Below are 22,709 nucleotides of genomic sequence, written 5' to 3' on the forward strand. Positions count from 1 at the left end.
TCCTATGTAGGGATGGCTGGTTAGCTCACTGATTGAGTGTGGTGCTGACAACACCAAGTCAAGGGTTAAGATCCCCTTACTGGTCATCTTTTAAAAAAAAAAAAGACAGCACTCCAGACAGCCATTTCCAATCACTATTCTAAGCCCTGGTTTCACCTTCTACAAGAGGGGGACACTACCACCCAGCCTGTAGGAGTGCTGGAGGTTAACTGAGATGATACACTTGCTCAGTTATTCGTTCACGCAGCAAGTATTTACTGAGTGCCCACTGAGTGCCCCTGTGTGCCTGGTACCCATGGCCTTGGATAAATGGCAACTGCCATGGGTAGGGGCATCTGTGTGATGCCTGTGTGCTCTGCTGTGGATGGGTGTGGCCTCCACGTCCTCACTGTCCTTCTCCAGTCCCTCTCCCCTTGGCCGGCTCACACTTACCACACCATCTAACGAGGGGAAAAGAAGCCCATAAACATTAGTCTGAGGATTTAACAGGAAGCATATTTCCTAATAAAAAAAGACTCCCCTTTATCTAGTGCCTTCTTTTCTAATGTTCTTATTTAGAACATTGGCTGGATTAGCTCCCCACATTTAACTTTTCTTCCTCGGATTCCCATACACAAAACACTGTATTAACAAGCCATGTCTACAGGCCGAGCTATATTTCCTATAAACTCTCATTTTATCTCCTCTAAAACACACAGTAATAGCATTCTCTGGAGAATATTCAATCAAACCAACCTGCAGCTGTATTTGTTAGCGCTTTCCTGCCCCCGGTAAATTCTGGCAACAGATGGGTGTGTGTTACATAAGCGGGTCCTGGCAGGGACTGCAGTCCTCCACACCCTACCCTGTGAGTGGAAAGACCTCGGCTCTCTAATCCCGCAGCCAGCAGCTCCCCAAACACCCGCAATGATGCCCTATGTTCCTGTGAGACTCTTAAGACCCTGCTCCTTTTTTTTATTCTATACACACAGGGAAGGCTGGGCCAAAATGGATGAAACTTACCTTCTTTGTAATCCAGCACATAAAACCTGCTTGCCTTGGCCTGATATATACAACAGGGCCAAGCTGCAGGGCATGGGCTCGGGCAGCCAGCACTGTTTCATTACCCACTGCAGCAGAAGGTGCTGATGATGATCACCTGCCAGGAAGTGCTGAATGGGGCCTGGAATGAGGGGACATGGTGCTAGATGCTCGCAGAGTGCTGTGGCTGTGTGGGGCCTGAAGGTCAGCCTCTGAGCACACAAGGGGCCAGGGGTGGCAAGTGGTAAGGAGGGCTGACATGCTCACACAAACATCCTCACTTATTCCAGTGGCTTGGACTTCTTTTTCTCAAATTTAAACTCAAGTGTTCAAAAAAAACTCAAAAAACAGAAATCAGAGAAAGCTTTCTATTACTTCTCTGGGCAGCACTGTGCATAACAGAGCCGGCTGGGACTGTCTGCCACATTAGTTTCCAGATCTGCAGTGCCTAGCAGTTGACAGGCGCTTGGGACATGCTCGTTAGGTAGATGGACGGCTGGACTAGGGTGTGCAGGGGGGAGAACTAGCAGGAAAAAGTAGGGAGGGAGGAGGGACTGACTACTGTGGACTAGATTTCCAGCTCTGTCTCTACTCAGCTATGTGGTCTTGTGCAACTTAGCCTCTCTTACCCTCAGGCTCTCATCTGAATATCCAAAAGGATAACACAAGTGCTATGGGTTATTGGAACATGAGCTCATTCATTCATTCATTGACCATTCATTTTTCCTTTGAACAGGGCAGTGGTGGAGACACTGTGGGGGAGGGAGGTATAAACCTCAGTGCAGAGGGTGATGGAGCATATGTCCAGAAGCCCTGCAAGTGGCAGGGTTGGCTTCCTGAGAAAGTGACGTCTGTGTTTTCCAGGAATATGAGGCAGAGACCGGCATTCTGAATTCAGCAAAATGGGAGGGGCCAGGGACTAAAGGTGTGACTACCATAGGGGACAGTGTAAGACACGGACAAGAATTGACAGAAGAGAGGCAGGGCCTGGCCCATGGGGATTACGAGGCTCTGATGTCACACTAGGGGTTTGACCTTGATCCTATGGGTTAAGGGGAGCCTCTTAGGGTTTTAAGCAGCAGAGAAACAGGATCAGACCTCCCTGGTGGCCATGGAGACAGACTGTAGGGTGTGACCTGGGACAAGTTACATAACCTCTCTGTGTCTCTGTTTCCTTATCTGTAAAACTGAGTCTCAGTTCATATTTTTCCAGTTGCCCCAAAGGGTGGCCTAATATCATTTCCCCAACCTTAGGAGGTGGAAGCTGTGTTCATGGTGGCTGTGACAAATTCGGAGGGGAATCCCCCCAGGCTCTTGCTGCACCCTGAGGAAGGGCAGCATGGCCTCTGTGTACCCATTCTGCAGCTTTAGGAATAAAGCTATTGGCAAACTATTAGGTGCTTTCACCACCAAAGAGCCCAGCGAGGAATCAGAGCCTGTTACTTACGCCATCAGTCGTCCAGTAATTCCAAACCCTGACCTTGGCCAGACCGAAGTCGCGCAGCTGTCTGGTGTTGCGGATAACAAAAAAGAGCTGGAGCGGCGGGTGGAAGGGGCAGGTCCACAAAGAGGGGTCTTTCTTGCTCTGAAAGGCCAGCAAGAGGAAGTCATTAGGCACATTTCTGCCCGCCCCCACCCCTGAAAGTAAAATGGCAGTGACTTTGGCTAATGAAACCCAGGAGAGGGCTGGGGCAGGAAGTCAGGACACCTTCTCTACATAATCCAGGGTGGGGCCTGAGATCTCACCCTGTCTGGATTGCACTTAATAGCAGGCTACTGACCCCGGCCCCCCCCCCCCCCAAAGCTGCTACATGGGCCCCTCTGATCTGCCAACCAGGAAGAATTTAAAATGCAGCGGGCTTTATTTTAATCAACTTAATCGGCTTCGAGGAGAATGCTGGGGGTGGGGAGGGACGCTAGAGAGAAGGATGGGAAAAGGGCCAGCGCTTGCACTGTTTGATTAACCTGGCAAACAGAAGCTTTGATTTTCTTTTGTAAAACCCTGTTGAATTTTTAAAATTTAAAATAGGAAGGAAAGAAAGAAACTGGCTTAGGCGTTTGTTGGGACAGGGCCATGGCATGGAGCCTTGGGATTTCTTCTGTTCCCTTTCAGGGCTTCCAGGCCTCCAGGCCTCAGTTTGCAGTTTCCGCCTGCTGGTGAGGCAGCCAAAGCTGCTTTGGAAGGCTGGAGGGGCAGGATGGAGGGGGTCTTGCTGTCATTTTCGTTTACACCAACATTTCATGTCAAGAGTGCTTTAGATTCAGATGGCAAGAGCCAAACCAGGGAAGTCTCCAGCCACCTCTTCTCCCATCTCTTCTCTCCATCAAAACAAAACTCACAGCTGCTCCCAAAACTCCATGCTGGCTCGACCCTTGCACTTTTGCACAGGCTGGGCCTCTGTTAGAAATTCTCTCCTGCCCTCCTCACCTGGGAAATTCAGCTATGATATGATATAGCCCCACTGTCACCCCTTCTCCCGACACAATTACTCTCTCCTCCAGGCGCCGTTGGTTCCTTGCAGCACCTGAGGCTGGCGCTGACCTTCATGTCCCACAATTGTTTTCATGTCATGTCATGCCCCCACTCAGCTGGGAGCTCCTTCTGGGAAGGGGCCGTGTCTAATTCATTACAGAACCCTTAGCATTCAGCATAGCTCCTTGGCACAGGATAAATGCCAAAAATTCTTTATAGATTGAATGACTAAATTAATGGATAAATGAGATGTACTTCCTAATATCTGTTCTTTCATTGAAACATCAGACAAGAGACTGTAAGCTGGATTTCCTTGCAGAGGTATTTTGTTTGGTTCATGAACTGTTGTAAAAGAAAAAAAAAGAAAAGAAAAAAAGACAATTCATTGCCACCACTTAAAAATGGGGAAATTCCCCTCAAGAGTCAGATTTCTGGCTTCTCCGCAGATTTGGAGGACATGGCAGCTCAGGGTCCCTGTTTGCCGGAGCCAAATGCACTGCCCTTGTAGCCAGTGCAGATACCCTCCAGTGCTCCACAGTCCCCACCCCTCCCTAATGTTCTGCACCCCCCACTCCCCTGAATTTGGGGTTCTTGCTCAGAGGCTGAGCAGTTGTAGCAAGTCCCTTCTGCCAAACAAGCAACCACTGCATGTCGGACACTGGTTGAGTTGTCCCTTTTATCTAAAAGGAGCCTCTCCCTGTATCTGAGAATATCTCATCAGGCTTCATCACCAGGAATGTGCCTGTGACTTGACAGAGCCAGAGAAGGAGGAGATTGGCCAACTCTGGGGTTTTGTCCACACCCAGGAGACTGGAGGCCCAGGCACCAGCTGCGGGGGAGAATAAAGAGGGCTTGTTGCAGTGACAATGGTGCCTTTCAGGAGGGACGAGGTTGCTTTTGTTGAGGGGGAGAGATGAGTTCAAGGGGTTTTCACTTATTCTGGCAAGTTTCTCAAGCGCTGCAAGAACTTTTAGTGCTCTGGGCAGCTGCAAGGGGTCAAGAAGCCACATCCCCAAATCCTGCGGGTAAGACTCATTCGTTTACTGAGCGGGGGGGCCAAAAATGGGTCACTGTGGCTGCTTGACAAAGCAGGAGACTGAAGTCTGACCCTTCATCGCAGGGAAGGGGGCTGTAATTGATTTCCCTTCACATTTCTGTCAGCAGGAGGAATAACAGGAGGGCTAAGTGGGAATCGTGGTGTTCAAAGCCAAAGAACGTTAACCTGCGGATAACTCCGGCCTCATTAGCAGCTGAGCCTTCTGATGTTTCCTCTGCACAGACAGAAGAGAACAAGGCAGATGTGAGGGCTGACCTGATGCCTGCTGGGCAGAGCTCCAGGTAGCAGGCCAGCCGGCAGCAGCAGCGTATCTGTGGCTCCCTCCTGCCCCATCACGGGCAGTAATGGAGACAGCAGAACAAGAACCAGGGCACTTTCAGGCTGTTGTTCTTCCACTCGGTCCTCTCAAAACCCCAGGCTGTGGGCATTGCTACAGCACCCGCATCACGGATAGAAGACCAGAGCTCAACAAGGCACGTGAGCTGCCCAGGGCTGCTTAACGCACATGGTGGAGTGAGGATTTGAACCTACATTTTTTAAAAATTATTCTTTTCATATTTTTTTTTATTGAAATATAATTGATTATATATATTTGTAGGGTACAGATTTGAATATCAATACAGGTGTAACAAAACGTGGTGATCAAATCAAGACAATTAGTATATACTCATGTTTACAAAATGTAATCAATCTTTGTGACCCTTAACTAATTTCTCGCTAACCCCCCCTCCCCCTTTCCTACTTCTAATAACCACAGTTCTGTTCTCTTTTTTTTTTTTAAGTTCAGTGTATTATTGTGATTCTTTCTTTTCCTTCCTTCCTTCTCCCACTTATGAGGGACAATGTGTGGTATTTCTCTTTCTGTGCCTGGCTTATTTCACTTAACATAATTTTGTCTAAGTTCATCCATGATGCTGTGAATGGCAGAATTTCATTCTTTTTTATGGCACAGAAATATTCCATTGAGTATATATACCACATTTGCCTTATCCAGTCATCTGTCAATGGACATTTAGGGTGGTTCCAACTCTTGGCTATTGTAAATAAAGCTGCAATAAATATGGGAGTGCAGGTATCCCTTCAACACGATGATTTTCATTCCTTTGGGCATATACCCAGCAATGGGATTGCTGGACCATATGGCAGTTCTATCTATACTTGTTTGAGGAACCTCCATACTGTTTTCCACAGTGGCTACACTAATTTACAGTCCCACCAACAGTGTAGGAGGGTTCTCCTTTCTCCACATCCTCGTCAGCATTTGTTATTCTCTTTCTGATAATGACCAGTCAAACTTGGGTGAGATGACATCTCAATGTGGTTTTGATTTGCATTTCCCTGATGATTAGTGATGTTGAGCATTTTTTCATGTGTCTGTTGGCCATTTGTATGTCTTCCTTTGAGAAATGCCTACTCAGCTCCTTTGCGCACTTTTTAATTAGGTTACTTGTTTTCTTACTGTTATTTGAGTTCTTTGTGTATTCTGGTTATTAATCCTTTATTTGTTTGCAAATATTTTCTCCCATTCCATTTTTTGTCTTTTCACTCTGTTAATTGCTTCTTTGGCTGTGCAGAAGCTTTTTAATTTTCATATAATCCCATTTGCTTATTTCTTCTTTTTGCCTCTGCTTTTGGGGTCTTATTCATAAAGTCTTTGCCCAGTCCTGCATCCTGAAGTGTTTCTACTACTGAACCTAGATTTTTAATTCACTAATTCATTCTGTCTCCATTCAGATTCTCCCAGAAACAGACCCTGAGGCAAGGATCCAGTGCACGTGGTTTATTCAGACAGTGAAGGAAACACCAGTAGTAGAGTGGGGAAGGGAGATAGGGGAGGGAAGCCAGACCACAAAGGTGTGTTATCAAGCCAGCTGCTCCTGGGCAACTGGGACTTAATCCCACCAGTAAAGCTGGGAGCCAGTGAGCAGAAGCCCTCAGAGTAACTCACCCATGGGAAGAGGGCACTAGGGATTTATACCCTTACTCCCATCAGTGTTGGCCGAGGGCTGCTCCTGGGGGCTTCAACAGCACCCCACCCCCACCCCCACTCCTCATTTGGGCCTCTTGCATGGGAGGCAAAGTGGGCTTGGGGGCTGGAAAAGAGAAATATCAGTGCTGGTAGTTGGCAGAGCAGCCAGCAGGCATCGAAGTGGGAGGGCAGGGGGTATGGGCAGGCACTGACAGCATCTGTGTGCACTCGCCAGACAAATACCAAGTCCCTTCTGCGGGGCAGACTCAGAGACATATGTGGGGGATGTGCAGGTGAACTTGACCTACCAGGTCCCAGCAGTTCTGTGCTAGCAAGGAAGGCAAATGAGTAAAACTTCCAGAAAAAAAAAAAAAAAAAATCAAGCAGGGATAACTTCTATGAAGAAGATAAGAGAGAATTATTAATGGTCAATGGACAGCTACTTTAGAATGGATGGTTAGGCCTCTCTGAGGTGGAAACTTTCTAACCTCTACACCAAAGGTACTTTTCTATTCAGTGTTAACACAGATCCACCCACTTGCAGGGAGGTTCCAGAAAGCCCTCAGAAGTAGCTCCAACTTACTAATAAATCACTGAATTAAAAAGGAACAAATTATTGTCATATACAACACTATGGAAGGATGTCAAGGGCATTATGCTGAGTGAAAAAAGCCAATCTCAAAACGTTACATACTGTATGATTCCATTTATGTAGCATTCTTGAAATGACAAAAAGTATAGAAACAGAGAGCAGACTGGGGGCTGCCAGCTAGGGATGGGCACGGGGAGGTGTGGCTATAGAGGGAGCCCAAGGGGATTCCCTGTACTGATGGAACTGGTCTGCATCTTGATGTAGTGGTTACACAAATCCACATGTGATAAAATCACATAGATCCACATACACATACTCACGCCCAAATGAGTATGAAGGTCTGCACATTACACCAGTGTCCAGGTCCTGGTTTTGATAATATACTAGTTACATAGGATTTACCATTGGAGGAAGCTGGGCAAAGGCACATGAGACCTCTGTCTTTTTTAAAATAGAGATATAATTTGCATACCATAAAATTGATCATTTTAAAATGTATAATTCAGTGTTTTTTTAGTATATTCACAAGGCTGTGAAACCATCACTGCTATCTTTTTCTAGCACATTTTCACCATCCTCAAAAGAAACCCCATACTCAGCAGTCACTCACCATTTCTGCCTCCCTGCCACCTCAAGCAACAATGAATCTACTTTCTGTCTCTATGGATTTACCTGTTCTGGACATTTAATATAAATTAAATCATATAATATGTGGCCTTCTGTGTCTGGCTTTTTTCACTTAGCATTAGGTTTTCAAGGTTCATCCATGTTGTAGTATATATCAATACTGTATTTCATTCCTTTTTTATGGCTGAATAATATTCCATTGTATGGATATACCAATTTTTCTTTATCCATTAATCAGTTGATGGACATCTGGGTTGTTTCCACCTTTAAGCTATTATGAATAATGCTGCTATGAACATTCATGTGTAAGTTTTTTTTTTTTAATGAACATAAATTTTCAGTTCTCTTGGGGATGTACTTAGGAGCAGAATTGCTGGGACATAGGGTAACTCTACATGTAAATTTTTGAGGAACTGCCATACTGTTTCTACAGTGGCTGTACCATCTTACTTCTACATTCCCACCAGCAAAGTATGAGGGTTCCAGTTTCCCCACATGCTGACTAACACTTGCTTTCTATTTTTTTAAAAAAAATTACAGCCATCCTAGTGGGTAGGAAGTGGTATCTCAATGTGGTTCTGATTTGCATTTCCCTCATGACTAACGATGCTGAGCATCTTTTCATGTGCTTGTTAGCCATCTGTATATCTTCTTGGAGAAATGTCTATTTAAAGTCCTCTGGTCCTATTTTACTTAGGTTGCTCACCTTTGTTGTTGAGTTTAAGAGTTCTTTTCTTTTTGTATTCTAGATACTAGACCCTTATCAGATATACAACTTGCAAATATTTTTTCACACTTTGTAGGTTGTCTTTTTACTTTCTTGATAGTGTCCTTTGAAGCAAAAAATATTTTCAATTTTGATGAAGTCTGATTTATCTATTTTTTCTTTTGTTGCTTGTGCTGTGGATGTCATAGCTGAGGCTACACTGACAAGTTCAAGGCTATGAAGATTTATACCTATGTTATCTTCTAAGAGTTTGACAGTTTTAGCTTTTACATTTATGTCTTTGATCCACTGAGTTGGTTTTGTATCCATTTGTCCCAATACCACTAATTGAAAGACTATTCTTTCTCCATTGAATGGTCTTGGCGTCCCTGTTGAAATCAATTAACCATGGATGTATGGGTTTATTTCTGGACTCTAAATACTATTCCAATGATTTATAGGACTATCCTTACACCAGTACCACACAGTCTTGACCACTGCAGGTTGGTAGTAAGCTTTGAAAGTGGGAAGTGTGAGTCTTCCCACTTCATTCTTCTTTTTCAGAGTTGTTTTAGCTTTCTGGGTCCCTTGCAATTTCCTGTCAATTTCTACAAAGAAGTCAGCTGAGATTCTGGTAGGGATTGGGTTGAATCTGTAGATCAGTTTGGTGAGTATTGCCATCTTAACAATGTTAAGTCTCCTGATCCATGAACACGGGATCTTTTTCCATTTACTTAGATCTTAAATTTCTTTCAACAATGTCATTTTGTAGTTTTCAGAGTATAAAATTTACACTTCTTTTGTTAAATTTATTCCTAAGTATTTTATTCCTTTGATGTTATTGTGAACAGATTTGTTTCTTACGTTCATTTCCCCTTATAATCCTTTTTATTTCTGTAAGGTTGGTAGTAATATCCCCTCTATCATTCCTAATTTTAATAATTTAAATCTTCTCTCTTTTTTTTTCTTGATCAGTCTAGCTAAAGGTTGTTAATTTTATTCATTCTTTCAAAGAAACAACTTCTGGTTTCACTGATTCTCTCTGTTGTTCTATTCTCTCTACTTTTCTTATAATTTCCTGCAAGTCCATCACTATTTCCAAATAAGCAGTTAAAAACTATGTATTTGCACACTTTCATCTACTGGGGATATAGTGTGAATAGGACAGACAAGAACTTTGAGCTTAATGTGGGAGACAGATAATAAACACGTGAGTGAGATCATTTCCCATAATGAGATGTTCTCTGAAGAAAGTGAAAAATGATGACATGAAGGCGACTGAGACAGGAGAGGACAGAACTTCTCCAGATTGTTGGGTCAGGGGAAGTCTTCCTGAGAAAGTGATATTTGAGCTGAAATTTGAGTGTGGAAAAGCCACCCAAAAATATGGAGGAAGGGCATTCTGGAGAGGTGAGAATGAGCTTGGGGGGTTGGAAGGGCAGAAGGCAGGCCTGCGGCTGCTGGTGCCCTGCATGGGAGGCAGAAGCACAAGGAGGGGGCAGAGGTGGCTGAAGTCCTGTTCACAGTGAGCCTCCAGGCCATGGTGAGGCATCTGAGGTTTATTTCTAAGCGTAAGAAGACATGGCAGGGGTTCTAAATACGGGAAGGGCACAAGCTGATTTTTTTTTTTTTTTAAAGATGACCAGTAAGGGTCTTGGTGTTGGTGTTGGTGTTGTGAGCACCATGCTCTCTGAAGTGAGCTAACCAGCCCTCCCTATATATAGGGATCTGAACCTGTGGCCGCGGTGTTATCAGCCCCTCACTCTCCCAAGTGAGCCACGGGCCGGCCCCACAAGCTGATATTTTTAAAAGATAACTTTGGATGCAGAGTGGAAAATGAAATAGATGGGACAAGAATAGAAGGAGAAAATAAGAAAGGCAGCTGTTTAACAGTCTGAGAGAAGAAAGAAGATTGAACGTGGGGAGTACCAGTGGAGATGGAGAGAGGGGCCAGGTTTTGGCTCTACCTGGAAGGTAGCAGCAACGTGATGTGCTGGTGTGCTGGAGGGTGGTGGAGACGGGGTGGGTCAGTGAAGGAAGACCCTAAGAGAGGGGCTTGGGCAGCTGAGCAGACAGCAATGCTATTTACTGAGCAAAGAAATACGGGAGGAGGAGGAAGTGTGAGGTGGGTAGGGGGAATCAAAACTTAGGTTTTAGATCTGTGAAGTCTGAGATGGCTAGTAGAAATCCAAGAGGAAATGTCAAGCAGGAAGTTGACATTCATGTCATCAACTCAGAGGAGCAGGCAGGGCCGGGTGTAAAATCTGGAGTCATGTTTATACTATGAGCCAGGGTGCGGCCTGGGGGAGAGCTGGTGGGGGCACAGAAGGGAGGAGGGTTTGCACGGAGCCTGGGGCACGCTCCCAATTCACCTCCACTGAAGTACCTTCTCTTTTGAACCCAGCCTCCACTCCAGGTACCTGCGCTCAGCTGTCAACTGGGCTCCACCAGCCATCGCCACTCATCTTCCCTGAGACTTGGTCTTCTTATTTATAAAATGGGAGCGTCATCCCAAGGCTGATGCAAGGGTTAAACAAGGTGACATATCAGGGGTGCCTGGCACACATCAGGCATAGTGGATAGCTCTGATGGGCAGCGTGTTCTGGTGATCCCAAACCTGATACACAGGACCACCATCAGGGAGACCCCAGGGACATGGGGGGAATGCAGCCTGCCTGCAGCTGGGCCCAGAGATCCAGTGGCCCAGGGTGACACAGCTGCCTCATGTCCCAACCCCAGGGCCATTAAATGAAAACCCCAAACCCACCCAAACCAAAGCCAAAGTACTCACTGCCAACTCATGGCAAAAGTTTATCAGCTTGTACTAATGGTCAGAATTGGTCCCATCAACTGCAATGATGCTTTTTATTGCCTTGGTGTGGTCTGTTCTGTGCAGCAGGCTTCCAAAATGTCACTGCTTTCTGCACAAGCGTGATGGGGGAGGGGTGGCAAGGCTGGTTCCAGCCCCGGCAGAAAGCATCGGAGTCCCCCAACTTGCAGCAGGATGCAGAGCATCCAAAAGGTTAGGGTTACAGAGCTGCTGATCTGGAAGGGGGCTCTGACCCACCCAGCCCAGCCCTGTGCACAGCTGTCATTTCTTGGTTATCTAGCATTTATCCTGCTTTCTTAGTCACAATCCTGACTTTCTTTAGAGAGAATCCCTCCCTGCTCTGTTGGGGTGTCTTGGTGGAATTGACATCAAGGTGCCCTGCCCTCCTGAACAGGTTGGTCCCTCAGCCTTCCTCTCCTGGGACTAGATATCTCCAGCAGGGGAATGAGAGGACCAAGCAAGTAAGCAACCAACAAACCACCCAACCAACACTTTCCAAAATATCTGCGTATATGTTTGTTGTATTAACTGTGTGAAGCTTTATCTTTTTCTCCATCTCCCCTTCTCATTTTCTTCCATTTTCTGATAGTTTCCCACAACCAAGAATCCAGTGTAAGGACATATGTTAATCATGAATTCTGATGCTATGAAAGGTGATCACTCTACCCCAAGGCCAATTCAGTAAAGTCTCTGAGGAGGACAGCTCAATTTTCCAGAACCTCAAGTCCGAGAGAAGAATCTTTGTAGCAGAATGCCCTCCTTTTCATCTCCCTGTCCCCAAGAAAAGACTAGACCTTTGGTGCTCAGGCATCCCAGGATGCTACTGTGAGCCCCAACATGACCATGAGGCTGTCTTCTTCTGGCCTGAGTGACAATAACTTGAACCAAATTTCTTTTTAAAAAATATGCTAAAGGGAGCCAGGCTCAGTTTCTGTTGCTGGCAATCTAAGAATCATAACAGATTATCTGTCCCCCATCTCTCATTTTATAGGGGGCAGAAAAACTGACTCTCAGAGAAGGTAGATAAGTTGCCCAAGGCCACAGAGTCAAGACCAGAACCTGGGTCTCTAGAACTGGGGATTTTAAACACACCCTTCTTTTCTCCTCTTCTTTAAAATGGGAATAATAATATCTGTTTCTTAGTGGTGTTATTACTATTATTAATAATAACAGTGAAAACAATAACTGCGGATGTTTTGGAGCCCTTATGAAGGTGCCAAACTCTTTGTATTTATATTTGATCCTTACAACATTGAGTCAAGATAAGTATTATTATTATCACCATTTTACAGATGAGGAAATTAAAGTAGAGGTTAGCTGAGTTGCCCATGGTCATGAAGGTGTAAGTGGTAAGCTTTTTTGGGGGGTGGGGCAGCTGGCCAGTAGGGGGATCTGAACCCTTGACTTTGGTGTTATTAGCACCATGCTCTAACCCAGTGAGCTAACCAGCCAGCCCAGTGGTAAGCTTGGAACCCGGATCTTTATGCTTCTCGAGCCTGTTCAGTTAGGAATAAATAAGGTTATATGTACAAAGCACCTGTCACTGTGCCTGTCTCAATGCAAGAACTAAACATGTGGTAGCTGTTTTCATTTTCAATGCTTTAAAAAAAATTAATAATTTGTTTTTTGGAATAGATAATAAGTGAACATGGCAGGAAATTTAAAAGGCACAGAAGGGGCACCTGAGGAAAAGTCTTCCTATTGCCCCTTCTCCTGTCCCCCCCGCCCCATCCCTGGCCCAGAGGCAAGCTCGTTCCCAGGTTCTCAGATCCCTCCCGGAGATAATTGTGAATGATGCTGGATCACAGCAGAGTAAAGACTATGTGGCTGGTGTCTCAGCTTAGCTCATAGTCTCTTGTGTTCAACTTACAACAATGTTTGTTGGGTGTGCACCTCACGGCCTAGGGAAGCAGGACCCTGAGGGGATGTGGGCATAGGCTCTGGGCCAGGCCATGGGAGGCTAATTTGGCTCCACCACCTTCCAGCCATGTGACCTTGGCCAAGTCCATGCCCTTCTCCAAGTCTTAGATTCTTCATCTACAAAACAAGGGCACTGACCTTAATGACCTCTGAGGTCCTGAGTTTTTTTTGGTGGTGACTGTGGTAAACTGCAAGGTGGATAAAAGGGGGGTGAACTGGCTCCTCTAAAAGACCCCCACAGAGCAGGGGCCTGGGAAAAAAAGCTTTGGGAGAGACGATTTGGAGGCTTCCTTGGGCACCACTCCTTCAGGCTCCTGCCCACTTTGCCTGGATGAATGACTGGTCTCCCACCCTGCACCTGGACCTTGTCACAGACTTATGCTGCATAGAGGAAACTCATTGAAATATGTAGCAAAGAACCAGTTCAGTGTCCCCTGCACTTACCACTAAGTTCCTGTTGATGAGGTGGCCCAGCTCCCCGGGTGTGTCCGTGTTCCGGATGTCCACGTCATGAGGCGACACGTAAAGCTTTGTGTTATTAAGGTCAAAGAACTCAATTTCTGTGAGACCCACCCATGATGCATTGCCCCAGTTGGACAGGATTTCCATGGTCACGTAGACAGCGTCTTTGATCTCTTCCACTCTCATTCTCCATTTGTCCTTAAAGAAGAGGAAAGTAACACCCAAGGATTAAAACATGACAGGCTTGGATTCAGTGCTACCACTGCTGGTGGCCTTCAGCAAGTTATTCAACATACCGGGGTCTCAGTTTCTCCATCTGGACGATGAGAACAATACTATCACCCACTACCTATGGTTATTATGAAGATTAAGTGAGCTCACATTTGCAAAGAGTTTAAAATATAGTTACTGTGTACCCTGGCACTTAGCAAGTATTCTGTTTAAGAGTTTGCAAATAAATAAAAATGTTAAAAAGCATCGGATTCTTCCTGAACATGCCTCCCCCCTCTACTACCCAGTAAGTTTTCATGTCCCAGTGGCACGTCATGAAACCTGCTGAACTGTGTCCCCCAAAATTAATCTGTTGAAGACCTAACCCCCCAGTATCTCAGAATGTGATTGTATTTGGAGATAGGGACTTTAAAAGAGGTGGTCAAATTAAAATAAGGCTGTGAGGGTGGGCCTTAATCCAATCTGACTAGTGTCCTTATAAGAGGAAATTTGACACAGAGAGACATACCAGAAATGTATACACACAGAACAAAAGACCACATGGGGAAACAGGGAGAAGCCAAGGAGAGGCCTCAGAAGAATCCAACCCTGCCAAGACCTTGATCTTGGACTTCCAGCCTCCAAAACTGTGAGAAGATAAATCTGTTATTTAAGCCCCACAGTCGTTGGTATTTTGTTTTAACAGTCGCAGCAGACCAATACAGGAGGTAACAAAAGCCCCCTGGACAAATCACTTGCAACTCTAGGCCTGGCAGGGAGATATGAGATGACACCACCTACACGATAATGCTGTCACAGAGGTTAAGCAAGACAGCCACCCCTGAGAAGGCCCTCTTGTGAGACCTGACCCTGTGTGCACTCTGTAGGTGTCCACTTCTTTCTGTTTCTTTCCTCCATCAACTTCAGTGCCTGCCTCCTTTCTGGGCAGGCTGTCTGCTCTGAGTCTGAGTGAGTGCCATTGATAAGCAGCTACCCTGTGGAATGACTTCCTCAGGCCTTCATGGGCCCGACTGCAGCACTGGTCGCCTCGGATCAGTCCCTCATAAAATGGTGCATTCCCTGCGAGCACATGGCCTCTGTTAATTAGCACTGGTAATCTGCAATGGTTCTGTGGGCAGGGAGCTGAGCAAATGAACAGCAACTGTTCCCCACTTATTTTGTTAATTAATAGCCAGTGAGACGTGCTATTGCTCCCAGCGTGTGTTCGGATGAGCTTTGATTGCCACGTGGAGGGAACAGGAGTTGGGAGGAGGCAGAGGTCAGTTCATGGCTCCGGAAGGAACGCAGGGTCTGTTTTAATTAGTTCGGCCCACGGAGCCCACAGCCGTAACTGCTTCCACCGCCTCCTCTACTGCCATTGAGCGGGGCCCTGGCCAAGCTCTCCGCTACTTGGGGCCTGAGTCTCAGGCTTGCAGGACTGTGATACACCTAAACTGGCCTAGCTGAACTGGGCGGGGAGTAGGATTGGGAGCTTAATGAGCTTGCACTTGTGAGGAGCGTTCAAGGGCCAGGTGAACTTCTGGAAGGTGTGAAGAAGCTGCACTGTTCCCATTTTCTGGGGGTAGGGAGGAGGGTCAGGGGAGGCAGGTGCCTCGCAGAGGGGCCGCGGGTCTCCTGCCTAATGCAATCTAAATGTGCAAGTTCCTGGGCTGAGTTTCTAAGTGAAGAAGCTGAAAGGTCTATTAACTAAGGATTTGTCATAACTTGTCAGCATTGTAGTTAGAGGGCTACTCCTGCTTTCTGTATTGCTTGATTTAGGATCCCTCTGGGGGTCTGATGGGAACGCTGCTTGGGAAGCCCCTGGACCCTGCATTCCTTGCCCCCTCTCTCACCGAGACCACGGAATTTTCCTTTGAGGAAGCCACCCTTTCTCTTTTCTCAGCCTCAAGGTATAGGAGGACCGAACTTTTCCCATTCCAAGGAGGAGCCTGACTGGTCCAAGGAATCAGTGTGTCCTGTTCCCTGTGCCACCAGAAGGGAGTGGCTCAGTGTCAGACCACCCCCCAGCTGGGTCTGTGCAAGCACGCCAATCTCAAATTTGTGTAGGGAGGACTGCTCTTCTCTCCTGACAGCAGGTCCAAGGGTCTGAGGGTGAGAAGTAGGAGCTCCTCTAGCTATTTAGAGGCCGGGGGAGAGAGCAGAGCTGGGTCTGGGCTCAAGATGCAGCTGACACTGTGCAGAAAGTGGAAAGACACGGTGTGAGCCACTGAATCAAGCTGTGGTCCCCGGCCCCACCTGTAGCATTTTCAATGACAAGATTCTGTAATTTTTCTCCTGTTACAGAATTCATTTTGTCCTGGATTTTCTGTCTCCTATAATATAAGAGACTTAATCAATCTAGCTTCGTTTTAATGTGGCTGAAGTTTCATCACATGAAGAATCTTCACAGCTGAGAAGGCAACTATTCCATGCAGGGGAGCAAAGCTTTGATTTTTCTAGACGGTGAACTGTCAGCTGATATGCACCAGTTCCTCCCTGCTGTTTGCCAGGCACTGAGTCCCATGCCCTTGCACACCTTTCCTATTTCACTCTTCCAGTGGCCCATAGGGTGTGTATTATTGACCCTATTTGATGGACAGAACCAGAGAGCTTAAGAGGCTTGTCTAAGTCCATGACCTCTAAAGGATGGTGCCAGACTCAAGGGTGGAACCCTGGTCTGCTATCATCTGAGTTTTACACGTGGCTTTGGGAGGACGTCATATTAAGTCCTCACTGGCTGATTGTAAGAATGGTGTCCACTGTACCAAATTAGCATAAGAAAGGCTTGGGTAAAAATAGTTGCAAGAAGGATGTGCTGGGACACACACCTTTTGGCACATAAGAAAAAAGAATCACTGTTGTCCTCCCATCCTTATGCCACTGTTTCCTTTTGTAATTTACATCCCAGGTCCGTCAACATGTTTACACAGCCACATCTTTGTATGGTCGTTGCAGTTATATTGGACTCGATGATGCTGGGTTTATACCCTAAAAGTTTTCTGTCTGCATAATATTCATAGTAATAGTTTCTGTCTTTTTATATTACCGCACTATGTTCATATGTCATACTTTCTTGATTGACTCCATTATTATGAGACAGTTAGGTTATTTTTTTTTTCTTATTTTTCCCTACGTCCAATAATTCTGCAATAGACATCTTTGTGCCTATAGCTTTTTATTTCAGTTGAGTGATTTCCCTCAGGTAAGAAAGAGAGATTGTTGGGCTGGAGACATAAGTATTTCTAAGGCTCTTCCTGAGTCAAGCAGTTCCGTTTTCCAACAGTGTTTCCACCCACTTGTACGGCCGCCAGCAATTAACCTTGCCAACACAAGAAGTTATCATTAAAAATAATTTGTTAACTCAATATCAAATGGGATGTTTAGGTTGCTCTCGTTTGCATTTCTTGATTACCAGCAATGTTGGACATTTTCCTATGGACTTAGATGCTACTTATATTTCCTCTTGTACGGACAGGCTTCTCTCTGCTGTAACTTCTGGCCCACATCTTTCTTTCTCTGTTTCTGCTTCCTGCATCATAGGTCTGTCTGTATGCTGGGGAGGAGAGGAGGTAGAGACTTGGGCAGAAAAACTCTAGGCTGCCCACTGTTTGAGAAATCCCCACCAACTTGCAATGATGGCTCCGAAGGGCCCTCCCACCCTCAGCTTTCAGGCAAGACACTGAATGCAAGTTGAGGCTCTCACCTCTGGGTCTGGTACTCGCTCCTCAGTTGGTGAAACAACCCCACTGAGAAGGGCAGAGTCACTTTCAATGGCCGGGAGGACTTTCAGAAGCTTCTGCTGTTGTCTGAAATGGGATTTTGTTTTAGCAAATGGGTAGTAACAAATGATACACGAAAGAGAACATTCCCATCAAAGGTACCACGCTGACTCTTCTACCAAGGAGAGAAGTAACAATTTGAGAAGAAACCATGCACCCTGTGTACAGTTCAAAGACACAGGCAGGCACCCAGGCGGTTTTCTCTTTATAAACAGCTGTACAATTAGTGATGAAACCACAGTGTGGTTGGAGAAACACTGCTTAGGACAGGACGGCCAGCTGACCTCCCTATGCTGACTGAGAACTTGCAAAGAGTCAAGGGCGGGGGTCAGTTGAGCTAAGGGCTGCAGATCAAATCCAGCCCACAGCCTGTTTTTGTAGGGCCTGCAAGCTAAGACTGGTTTTTATGTTTTTAATGGATTGTTAAAACAAACAAACAACAAAAACAACCTCAAAGCCTGAAGTATCTACTATGTGGCTCTTTATGGAAACAGTTTGCCGCCCATGGTCTAGAGATCTGCCTGCTCCTCCTATTTCTGAGCACACAGGTATTCCACACCCAGCAGCCGGTGCCTTAGTCATTTGTAAACATGCCCACACGTGTTGTTTAAGGCTGAGTACCCCCAAGACCCTGAAGCACAAAGGATTTTGATGATGAGGAAGAAAGGAGCATTTGGTGATGTGCGTGCTGTCTGTAAATAAAACTGTAATGGATGTAAACCAACCCTGTGGCCTTGTCACATGCAGCGGAAATGGAAAGTTCTTGTCTATGGCCACAAGGTATACAGCATGCTTTGCATCCAGGGTCTGCAAACTTCTAGAGGAATGGATAGCACTGCTGTAAGCCTATTCAGTTTTTCTAAAAGTCATAAAAAGAGCTCCCTCCAGGTGGATGCTGACCTGGAAGGCACACAGCTTGCCCAGTAAATCCCTCCTTCCTGCAGAGAAAAAGCGCCCCCCCTTTCCAGGTGGCCGCAGTCCCAGTTCAGGGCCTCAGCTTAGTGACTGGCATGCAGGCTGGATTTTGGCCCCTCTCACCCATTAGCCAGCCACTTTGCACAGTCCACAACATGCACTGCTCTCCACGGTGGCCCTGGGAGTGCACCTACGTGCCAAGGCAAGCTTAAAACTACTGGCTCAACCTGGCACATCTTTCTGGAGATAATTTTGCCTGAAGACCAGAGGGAAGCCTTTATTTTGATAATAAAACTTGACGGTTACCATAACTGATGCTACATGTTAACAGAACAGAATGCTCCATTAGAACAAACTTGATAGAGCAAAGGAGATTCAAAGGACACTGCTCTGGGCCCCTCTCACCACCCAGGCCAGCTGGGGAACAAGTTCACCCCCTGTGCCGTGTGGGACACTCGAGTGGAAACGTTGAGAAGGCTGGAATTTTATATAGGTTGGGACCGAACTGAACAAGCCAAGAGTCATTTGCCTGAAAGTGAACTTTGTGCTTTAAGGCTGAAGGGGGCAAGAGACGGTACAGTCTAAAGGAGCAGTTTAAAATGGTCTGAAATAACGTAGGAAAAGCAAAGAAAAATCTAATAAGGTCCTTGTGGCCACACTGCTATGGGTTTTCTGGTTTTGCTTTTGGTTTTGAATCAGCCTTGGTAAGTACCTGCTTCCCAAAAGGCTTGTTCTGTCGATGGCTTGGTTGATGGCTTGGGCTCCCCCTGCTGCCTGGGACGGCTTCTGAGTGGTGGTCACTGGGCTGATGGAACGAAGCTGAGGATGGAAAAGCTTATTAAACAGATGTCTGAGGCAATGCTCCTGGCCCAAGACACAGCAGGGCCATGGTCAGAGGCACACACTTCTTAGTCCCAGGGTGACAGCATCTGCCTGGGGGCTGATTAGATCTAGACCCTTATACAATCTCAGTTTCTGATGATCTGCAAAAGTCTAGGAAACAATCTCTATAATGAGTTATTGAAAAATTTCTCTTATTAAAATCTTTCACCTTGTCAACTGAACCTGTTGTTTGCTACAAAGTAACCAGACCCCATGGAGAATTCCAGTAACATCATTAGGCCCTTTCATCTTTAATCCTCTAAGTCGTTCCCCCTTCTTTTTCATTTATCTTATACTAGGAGTGTGCCCTGCTGTCTATCTGCAGATGACTGTAGCTGTTGGCAGCTCTGTGGGTCAGGGGTCAGGTCATCCAGAAATCCTGGACCATAGGGTGGGCAGTATTGCAGGTCCGTCAGAAATATGGGCTGGCGATGGCTCGAGATTGATGGGGACTAATAGGACAAGCAGGAGTGATGCAGAAAGAAAACCACCACGGTGCTCTGGGTGCTGACCTGCCCGCAACCCTGTCACACTCGGATGCTCTCTCTTCCTTCCCTCTCCCCCTCCCCTCTGCCCCACACATGTAGGGCTTCTTCCTGCTCCTTGATTAAGCCAGGCTCATTCCCACCTCAAAGCCTGTTCCCTGTTCCTTCCACCTGGAATGCTGCTCCTGGTGGTTGGCTCCTTATTGGCAGGGCTCAGCTCACATGGGACTATCCTTCACCCTGCACCCTGCCACTCTCTTGCCCCGAGCAGCTTTGACTGTCATCCCTCTCTCCAGTGACCCTGTTCATCTACGGTTTTGTTTGCTGTTGCCTGTAAGTTCCATGAGGCCAGGAGCATTCCCGTCGCAGCCATGTCTATGTTCTGAGCACACAGCACGGACATGTGTACAATCTAACAAAGACATTCCTGGGTGTTTTACTAATCATGTCCTTATTCACTGGGGCCATCTTTGCTGAGATACGCCTAATGGACCTCAACAGATATAATTTATTTATTTAGATACTAAGATCAGTTTTGTGTTGTCTTGTCAGGAAACAGAAACGTCACAAGGAATTGGAGTCAGCAGGCCCAAGTAAGTTCTGGCTTCAACTCGTAACCTTGGGACACTCTTGCCCCAGTCGCCCCATCTGGGAAATGGGCAGAATGACGCTGGTGCTCAGGGTGCATGGTGAGAACCAGCTGGGACCGTGGGAAGGAAAGTGCCCTGGAGATCATCACTTGCTTTGTGCACAGGTGTGACTCTGCTGTCCATCTCAGCTTTTCACTGACCTCGAGGGTCTCTTCCTTCTCCTTCAGCACACTGGTCCACGGTCTTGCTGGTGGTCCCTCCACATCCTGGAAAGACGTAGTCACGTGATGTAAGTTGAAACAAAGCCATCTACTGTATACTCTTCACTGACAGATGAGAGCACAGAGAGGGGCAGGGACTCTTTTTATCCTCCTGTTTGCTGCTCAGAGCTGAAGGCAACAGGCACAAACTCAAATTGTGGGGCCAGGAAGGTTTCATGAATAAGGGAGATGGGCCGTGGTAGGACAGTAGGGAGTGGTGGTGAGGACTGCGTAAGCCTAAAGGCTTATGCTCTCAGAAATAAAACCCTTCCAGGGAAGCCAGAGTTTGCTGTTCATGTCATTCTTTCACCGACCCTCCAGTTTGCAATCCTGGTCTAAGGTATCCAGAGTTTGCAGGGAAATCAGATTCACACCTAGCTTAGGCTTTCTGAAATCAACAAAAAGCTGAAAGAAGGTGGAAGGAATGGGAACCTTGGCAGGTCAGTGAGCAGTGGAAACGCAGATGAGTCTGAGGTTAGGGATACCTGTACACCTCACTCTCCCATGTGCTCTTTTCAGTGGCTGCTCAGATGCTGCCTGGTCCCTGCGGAGCCCCAGCATCCTCTGCAGTTCCCTCCCCCACCTGGGAGCACACCTGCAGTGGGCTGGCAGGTGGTTCAGCTTTCCTGCTGAGCATGGCCCTCTGCAGGGCTGCATTCTCCACATGGATGGCTCGGAGTACGGCCGAGGCATCTTCCTGTCGGTCCTCAGCCTCGTACACGGGTTTGCGCGTTGCAGAGAGGGGCCTCTCGCGCCGGCTTCCCGGTCCTGGGGCAGAAAACAGGAGGGTGCTCCTTGAGATTGTGCTCTCAGAGTGCAGCTCAAAATCTACAAGATCCAAATTGAATAATGTACCATAAATCAACTGGCCTGTACTCTCCCAAAATGTCAAGGTCATGAAAGACAAGGAAAGAGTGGAGAACTGTTCCAAATTAAAGGAGACTCGGCAAACATGGCAACTGAATGCAGTAGAGGCTCTGGGGCTGGATGCTGGGTGAGAAAAACTGCTGCGAAGAACATTGTTGTGGCAACTGGAGAAATTCAAATAGAGCCAGCAGCTTAGATCATAGTATCACATTATGCTAAATACCCTGAATTCCATACGCGTACTGTGGCCATGTACAATGCATGTCCTTGTTCTTAGGAACACACACTGCAGGAGTCAGAGGTGAAGGGAAATGACGTCTGCACTTAATCTCTAATAGTTAAAAATAATAATATATATATATATATATATATGCACACACATCTCTCTGTATCTATATTTACATAATTTATAGAGGGCATACACATATGTGTATACATATATATGCTTTATATATAGAATATATAATTATCTTACATACACATTCATACATATATATATACAGGTGGAAGATGAAGCAAGGGGCAAGATGTTAACAACAGGTGCGTCTGGCTATCTGGGAGAAGGGTATATAGAAATGTCATTAGTACGGGGCTGAGCCCGTGGCGCACTCGGTAGCGTGCTGCGCTAGCAGCGCGGCGGCGCTCCCGCCCGCAGGTTCGGATCCTATATAAGAATGACCGGTGCACTCCCTGGCTGAGCGCCGGTCACGAAAAAAAAAAAAAAAAAAAGAAATGTCATTAGTACTATCGTTGCATCTTTTTAAGTTTGAAATTGTATCAAAATAAAAAGCTATAAAAAAATTAACCCTCTAAGAAAGTACATATAAGGAATAGTATATGCTATCATGGAAAGAGAGGGGTATTTTGTAATATTTTTGCTTTTGTTCTGTTTTGTTTGTGCATGGGGAATAAGTATTGCAAAATAATTGCATCCCGGGCCGGCCCGTGGCTCACTCGGGAGAGTGCGGTGCTGATAACACCAAGGCCCCGGGTTCGGATCCCATATACGGATGGCCGGTTCGCTCACTGGCTGAGCGTGGTGCTGACAACACCAAGTCAAGGGTT

The 22,709-nt window shown here is 46.4% G+C and overlaps 1 protein-coding gene across 1 annotated transcript in view; it reads right to left on the reverse strand.

Moving 5' to 3' along the window:
• KATNIP (katanin interacting protein) overlaps positions 1 to 22,709 on the reverse strand; it is a 180,719-nt gene that overhangs the window by 45,216 nt on the left and 112,794 nt on the right. Inside the window, exons 9-14 of the mRNA XM_063100158.1 lie at positions 21,373 to 21,545; positions 20,718 to 20,783; positions 19,273 to 19,379; positions 17,570 to 17,672; positions 13,639 to 13,854; positions 2,468 to 2,605 (exon numbers count right to left, since the gene is read on the reverse strand). Of these exons, the coding sequence (XP_062956228.1) occupies positions 2,468 to 2,605; positions 13,639 to 13,854; positions 17,570 to 17,672; positions 19,273 to 19,379; positions 20,718 to 20,783; positions 21,373 to 21,545 (803 nt within the window). The remainder of the gene's footprint in view (positions 1 to 2,467; positions 2,606 to 13,638; positions 13,855 to 17,569; positions 17,673 to 19,272; positions 19,380 to 20,717; positions 20,784 to 21,372; positions 21,546 to 22,709) is intronic.

The sequence above is a fragment of the Cynocephalus volans genome, chromosome 6 (genome assembly GCF_027409185.1).
Source record: "Cynocephalus volans isolate mCynVol1 chromosome 6, mCynVol1.pri, whole genome shotgun sequence".
NCBI classification, from domain to species: Eukaryota; Metazoa; Chordata; class Mammalia; order Dermoptera; family Cynocephalidae; genus Cynocephalus; species Cynocephalus volans.